The sequence below is a fragment of the Anser cygnoides genome, chromosome 16, assembly GCF_040182565.1.
Source record: "Anser cygnoides isolate HZ-2024a breed goose chromosome 16, Taihu_goose_T2T_genome, whole genome shotgun sequence".
NCBI lineage: Eukaryota > Metazoa > Chordata > Aves > Anseriformes > Anatidae > Anser > Anser cygnoides.
In genome coordinates this window covers 14,911,441-14,919,016 of record NC_089888.1, presented here as the reverse complement: position 1 = coordinate 14,919,016, position 7,576 = coordinate 14,911,441, and the positions used below count along the sequence as shown (strand labels likewise).

Here is a 7,576-nt window from a genome sequence, read left to right as displayed (position 1 = left end):
TGTCCCTGGCTCCCCAAGCATCTCCAGGTGGCAGGAGCCTGGCTGCCTGCAGGGTGCACTGCTGGCACAGGCTTCTTCTCATACTGGGCTTATTAGGTTCTTTTCAAAGCATAACAATAAATATGCCAAAATACACTGAATGTGGGCATGGCCATTTTGCATTTATACAAAATTAAACTTTACCCTTGTTAAGTGCCTGTATTATTGGCTAAGTCATCGGAGGACAAAGTGAAGCTGCTGTTACGGTTCTCCGGAAAAAAAAAAAAAGAGCTAAATGAGTTATACTTAGAGATTTTAATGTATGTGTTGCAGTGGACTGTATGACAGATCTGTTGTTGATCTTGCAGTTTGTCCTGTTTAAACATGAAGTTCATCGAAGGCTAAGGTAGAGGTCGTATTGCCACTTGAAAAGGCATCCTCTGGAGTTTTGAGCCTGTGGAGTTGTTTCACATGAGGCAGAGTATGACTCATGCTAATGAAAAGGGCAAAGAAGATTTTTTTTAAGAAATATATCGCAGTTAAATTAGTTTAGACAGCATGACATCAGAGAGTAATTAAATAGGTTTGTTGGAATTCCGTTTCCAATTCCTGAGTTCAGGTTTGTAAAAGATTTCTGAGCACCTGCAGGTCTCTGTGTGTGAAATATTTTCACTGGAAAGGATTCAAAACTTTAAAAAAACCTTTTAACACAGAGGCAGCATTACGCCATTCTTCCTTCTTGGAAAAAAAAAAAAAACCCTCAGATTTAAACAGGACTCCTTCAAGTTTTCAGTCAGTTTTACAGAAGAAAACGAGGTGGTAAACTTTCTCTTTTCAAGAACAAGTTCTTTATAGCTGCTAACTGAAGTCAGGGGAGATCGTATCTGAGTACATGAGCATTTCCACTATGGGACTGGATACAAGTATTGAACAACGAGATTTGAAATGTTTTAATCTCAAACGAAAACCATTTTTGCTGACTTTGGTTTTTAATTTCTTTCATGTTTTCTTCTGCCAAACTGGAGGAACCTTTTCTGATTTTTTCTTTAGTGGTATTCAGAGGAAGACCAGAGGATGAAAATCCTGCACTTTCTCACTTTACTGCTTTGGCATTTGACTTGGCTGTCTCTGGATCTAGTTCCTGGAGCACTGAGTAATTCTGAAGCAGGCCAGAGTAATCCAGGATCTAAACTAGGTTTGTTAAAAACAGAAGGAAAAGAGAGGAGTCCCTCAGCTCGGGCAGGTACGCTGCGGACTGTGAACCATGGATACAGTACTGGGACCTCAAAGGCTAGGACTAAAAGCAGTGCTACTCAGGCTGGAGCTCTCTTGGCCAAGAATGATGAATCACAGAAGGTTCTCTCAAGAACAGCAGCCACGGAGGCAAAGGTAGGACATCTCCCAGGCAGACTTTCTGGAGTAAGGACAGTGACTCCAAAGGTTCAAAATCTTAGCAGCAAGGCGGCTTTGAAAAAAACTGGCACAAGCAGTACTGATACTGGTTCTTTCAAAACCAAAAAGACTAAAGAGCCTATAACCCAAAGGGAAACTAAGGAGACTTTCAGACATCCCCCTATAACGCCACATGAATACATGCTCTCTTTGTACAGGACTCTCTCAGATGCAGAAAGAAAAGGTGTTAATGGAAGTGTAAAACTGGAGGCTGGACTTGCCAATACAATAACCAGCTTTATAGACAAAGGACAAGGTAAGAAAGGAGCTCGTGTGTGTGTGTGTGTGTGTGTACAGAGAGGGATTTCTGAGTGTCTTTATACATATAGAGAGTGTTATTAGAAAATAATTGTACATTGTTTAAGTCAAAAAGCTCTTTTTAATGTACATGAAATCATTCAGCTTTGCTGCAGATTTTGTCCTCATGCCTTATCTTGGCAAATTCATCTAGAGACAGAACTAGATGGTTGTATGGCAGCCAAACAAAACATTAAGAAAATATTTTAGAAGCATGTTGTTGAAAATCCATCAGTCCTTGCATGTATAGGTGTTTAAAAATTTTACTTTTTTCGTCTTATGTTTTTTCCATAAGTGGAAACTGGTAACATTAGATTTTATTGTTATGCTGAGAACAGGGCTATTCTGTGGGGGAAAAAAAAAGTTTCAGTACTGAAGGTTCACCCAGATTTGTTCAAAGTAGAGCTGGGAGGAACTGCACCGTAGACCCAGGAGTCATTATCGTGTAGCTTTGGTGTATCTGTACTAGCTTGAAGCTCATGCTTTCAGGCACCACCAGCCTTCTAACCAGAGAAGCTCACAGCTAAGCACGGGATAATGAGAGTAAATAACTTCTGGAACTCCGTAATTTGCAGTTCAACATTATGGTTCCAAACTTTTTTTGGAAGTTTGGACTAGTGTCTGCTTTCACACAAGAAATAACCAGGCTCCCAAAGAAAGCTGTTCACCTGTTCACTCCGGTTGGAGAATTAGCTTCATGCTGTTTCCAGTGACGTTAATAAGAACTTTGTCATGGACTTAAGGAAGCAACACAGGCTACAGCTAATAAGGTAATGGTGATGGAAGGCTCAGCCAGGACTGGATTTATCTGCCATTTAATTAAGAATAGCTTGGCCTCTAGGAAGGGATGGCACGCTGCTCACAAGTGCTGCATTGCAGTCCTCAGCTTGCCACTGGAAAGCGTTGTTAATGTAATATCGATAGTGTTGGCTCAGCCATATTCCTCATTAGCGCTACTCCTGAGCTTAACTAAGCAAATGTAGCATCAGGTAGCATCAGCAAAGGGTGGTATGTTTTTCTGCCCAATTTGAAAAAGTCGTGAATCATGTGGAGTTAAGTTAATAAGGCAATTATCCTTGTGTCTGGCAGTTCCTGGGGGATGTTGGTTTTAAAGGACTAATTCACTGTTGTATTGTTTAAGGGTACAGTTGCTCATATTTGGAGCCAGCATGAGGCCTGGGCTCCGCTAAAGTCCTGCTTCGGTAATTTATTTGGGATGTAAGTGGTGAATAGGCCCTGTGAGTGCTCAGCCCTTATAAAGAACTATTTTCCAATTGGCTAATTGCTACTTTAAAGCTAGAAAATTCCCGCTGGTAAAAGAAATGGCATTTCTACAGGGCAAACTCAGAAACTCATTTCCCTGTTGAGTCACTGAATATTTCTGGGTCCCTGCTCACAGCTGATCCCTTAGACAAAAATTGTTCTTTCTGTTTAGTGGGCTAATTAAGGGAAATTGTAGGCTTATGAGCAAACTTTTGGGACACCATGAAGAACTGAAAAAACAAGATTGGTCTGTGCTTGATATACATTTTAAAATGTGTGTGCTTTTTTTTTAGATGAGCGAGCACCAACTATAAGAAAACAAAAATATATTTTTGATATTAGTGCATTAGAAAAAGATGGCTTGCTGGGAGCAGAGCTTCGAATATTGAGGAAAAAACCTTCTGAGACTTGGAAGTCTCATTCTTCTGGAAAAACTTCCCAAGTGAAATTATTTAGTTGCTCTACCAACAGACAAGCAGCAACACTCCTGGACTCTCGTACTGTCAGTATCACAGATACACCAAAATGGGAAGTGTTTGACATCTGGAAGCTTTTTAGGAACTTTAAAAACTTGGTTAATTTGTGTTTTGAACTGGAAACTTTTGACAGGGGGAGAGCTGTTGATCTCAGGACTGTGGGATTTAATAGAACCGGAAGACAGGTCAATGAAAAGGCTCTCTTCTTGGTATTTGGGAGGACAAAAAAAAGAGACTTATTTTTCAATGAAATCAAAGCTAGATCTGGCCAAGACGACAAAACCGTTTATGAGTACTTATTCAATCAGAGGCGGAAGAGAAGAGCTCCTTTAGCAACACGTCAAGGGAAGAGGCCCAGTAAGAATCCGAAGGCAAGGTGTAGCAGAAAAGCCCTCCATGTGAATTTTAAGGATATGGGCTGGGATGACTGGATAATAGCCCCCCTAGAATACGAAGCGTATCACTGCGAAGGTCTTTGTGAATTCCCCCTTCGATCCCATCTGGAGCCCACCAATCACGCAGTTATCCAAACTTTAATGAACTCAATGGACCCTGAATCAACGCCCCCAACTTGCTGTGTCCCAACCAGGCTGAGTCCTATCAGCATTCTTTTCATTGACTCTGCAAACAATGTGGTCTACAAGCAGTATGAGGACATGGTGGTGGAGTCGTGTGGCTGTAGGTAGCAGAACAGTTGCTCAAGTGAATATGTTATGAAAGGTTGTATGACACACCAAATGTAACCTCTGCTCAAACAAGGTTAACTTAATTTCTTACCTCTAGGGTAAGTATGTTTACAAAGATGTAGCAACAAATCCAGTAATTCTGTATCTCTCTCCACCATGGGCATATTTTAGAATATTTGGATGCTATCATGCAGCCCAATATAAAGCCTTGTTTTGGCAACACAAGACTGGTTCTTACTAAAGTCTGTGTCAGAGAAGATGAGACCTTTGTGCCTCTATATCACCTGCTTTTACCCTAGAGGCAGCATGTAAAGATGGTATCAGTGAGCTGTGGATATGATGTTTGCTCCTTTGGACAATGTTCTTGAGGCTGAATTTACACGTCCCATGTGCATTATCCATTAAGAAATGTAAGAAAAAAGTACTGATATCCAAAAGAGAAGGTTGTGTTCTGGCATGCTCCCATCTTGGTGTAAATAGTTACACTGTAATATGATTTCTTTCTGATTAGCTCTTGAAACTATGCATATATAAAATGAAATAATTAAATATAATATGCTGATTTAGTTTTAAGTTGTACATGGAGATAGGTGAAGCAGGAGGTGTTTGTTTCCATGTACATTTTCCTCCAAGCTACATATCTTTCTTAAGTATCCACCTTTCCATTATTATGTAGCAAGATATATTACTCTGTGTAAGGTCCACGTTGTTCTCAAATGCTCATAGTAAAAGTGTTCACTTATGGCATAAGATGTAATAAATTATTGACACAGTGCTACGTTTTGTCCAGCTGTCCAACTCTGCATAATTATAATGCTGTTAAGAATTTGTTTTTAATGTTTTTATACAATAAATGCAAGTGAAAGGGATTTTTCAGTACAGCAGAATACTAGTGGTGTGCGTAACATGTTCATGGATTTTGGTTGCCTCTAACTGCTGCTGCAGAAAAAGACTGTGGAAACATTGGAAGAACAATCTGAAAATGTGTCGTGTTTTGATCTAGTGTGGAATGACACTATCACTTGATGTATCTGGTGCAAGAATGCGTCATGCGGTTGATTGCAAAAGAGCTCTGTTATCCTTTTATTCAACCCTCCAATGACTGTGTTTGCATATCTCCTATATCTATTCTAGACATGGATTATAAATTTATTCTGGGATTATTCTTTATATGTTTCCATCTACAAAACCAGATGCCAGACATTTGACCGTAGAAGGATCAGACACGTCATGAGAACCATCAGAAATGATTGAAGTGTTTGTCCTGCACATCATCTCTGGCATTGGCAGTGGCAGGGAGGTGAATATGGCCCCCAAAGTCATCCTGCATTGACTCCAGACTGAACAAGGTCTAACTCACACTAGCAGCAAACTGTCCTAAGCACCCAGTCAATACCCATAGAGAAATAGTGGCAAAAAGTTCTGCCCTTCCTCCTGCTCTCTCTAGGCTGCTGAGCCCGTAACCAGCTTAAAATACCTGGTTCCAGACATGTGGGGCTCCACTGGGCAGGCAGGCCAGTCGTGTACCACAGCCTACAGCAGGGTGATATAGAAAAAAATCGCTGCAGGAAGCATCCATATGTGCAATCTCTTTGCAGTAGCTTAGCACGGTGATTTCTGCCTGCAGGACTGGATATTACTCAGCCCAGGCCATTCAATAACACAACATGAGGTGGGTCAGAATGCTGGAGGGAGAATGACTAAATATCAGGGTAATATGCTTTTCAAATGATGAGCGCTTGAAGCTGCTCAGTAACACGTGCATGAGAAATTCTGGCATCTTACAGATCTGGTTTGTGGCTCAGGGCTGTCCCTAGGGCTCCTGGGGTGAACACTTCCCAGGTCCTGGTCTTCTCCTCCCAGCTGAGTTTCAGACCAGGACAACGGCTTCTGGCCCAGCCCTGACTGACAATCACTCTACTGGCTTTCGAGTTATCATATGAATCGCAAAACCAGGAGTTTTAATCGTAAGGTTTACTACAAGCTTATCTAGACATGTCTTACCATTGTCACAGTAGGAGAGAAAACTTTCTCCTGCCCAGTCCAGAATCGAGAGGGTGTCTCAGACTCTTTTTTGCCAATTCTACTCAAGCATTTCTCGTCTTTCTCCTGGCTGTTTCCTGGGTGACTAGCCTGCGGCTTTTAAGGCTCCTTTCTCTAGCACTGAGCACAGCTGCCTTCTGGAGAGGTTGGTTAGATGACCACGAGAAAGGGTTGTCTCCTTCCTCCTTGGTGTGAAAGAGTGCTGCTCCCCACACGTGTGTCTGTTTGCAAGTTCCTAGTGAAATCTCTGTTCCTGTATATGATGGACACAGCTGTGCCATTCAATCTATTAACAGCACAGGTGCACCCCTTCCTGGCTCAGGGCGATCCGTTTAAAATAGCAAATACTGCCTATGTAAATTCATTTGAAGCAAACCTAAGAGACAAGTTAACACTTGGAATTGTAGCTAAGCACCATCTTTCTAAAAGGCACTTTGCTTCAGTTCCAGCTGGATTCATGAGATGCAGCTTCCTTTGAAGGATGGTAGCATTTGTGTTATTCATGACGCACAATACTCTGGAAATCTGAGGAGGAGAATTGCTTGGCTTTTCAGGCTGCAGAGTTGTTGGTCAGCCTGATGATCCTGGTGAGGCTGGCCATGATAAAGCATTTTAGAAACCTACTTATCACTTAGTATCACTTGTTCCCTGCCCTTGTATGAATTTCTCAATACATTAATAGAACAAGAGAAAGATTCAGATACGTGGTAATTAAATTGAGTGTATCAGCATCTAAATGGAAAAAAAAAAATACTAAGATTTTACAATTATCCCAAAGCAAACAGTGTGAGCCAAACAATAATTAAAACAAACACAAATGTGTAAAGGCCTAAAAAAGCGCCCTTTGGTACTGGTTCAAAAACCAAAATTCTGGTAAGCAGTAGTTATACTTTGAAAGGAGAAACCAACCAACCAACCAAAAACGAATTGGTCTTTAATACCATTTTAAACAAATTTGAAACTACAGACACTTAAATGCTATAATTAGAATGGATTATTACCACATCAAAATTGCCAGATTTTGGGTTTGGCCCAGACAGAAGTAATTTCAGCCTGAGCGTTTGGACCAGGTGGTGACCCAACATCCACCTTGCTCAGCTGGTAGCTCAGGTGACCTCCAGAAGGGGAAGTCCTGTCAAGTTTGGTCCAGCTCAAAGTGAGGAGTTTGTAACAGTGGGCTTGGTAAACAGCAGGATGAAGACAGTTATTTTCACTTTTATCTCTCAAACTGAGTATTGGCATATAATGCTGTTTGTTGTGATACCCAGAGTATCCTTTTGCATTTACAGTACTGAAAATGTTTGATAACTCCAGGAATTCTGGTTCAACGTTATTTTATTCTGGAGTGGTCTACTGACTTTCACCATGGTATAAACATAT

General features: G+C 41.0%; 1 protein-coding gene across 1 annotated transcript; it reads left to right on the top strand.

Annotated features, from left to right (window-relative positions):
• The first annotated feature begins 384 nt into the window (after nucleotides 1-384).
• Nucleotides 385-6,057, top strand: GDF5 (growth differentiation factor 5). Its single transcript, XM_048048868.2, has 2 exons — nucleotides 385-1,687; nucleotides 3,285-6,057. Exons 1-2 carry the CDS (start codon nucleotides 1,054-1,056, stop codon nucleotides 4,151-4,153), a joined length of 1,503 nt encoding a protein of 500 aa, XP_047904825.1. The 5' UTR covers nucleotides 385-1,053; the 3' UTR covers nucleotides 4,154-6,057.
• Nucleotides 6,058-7,576: the final 1,519 nt, after the last annotated feature.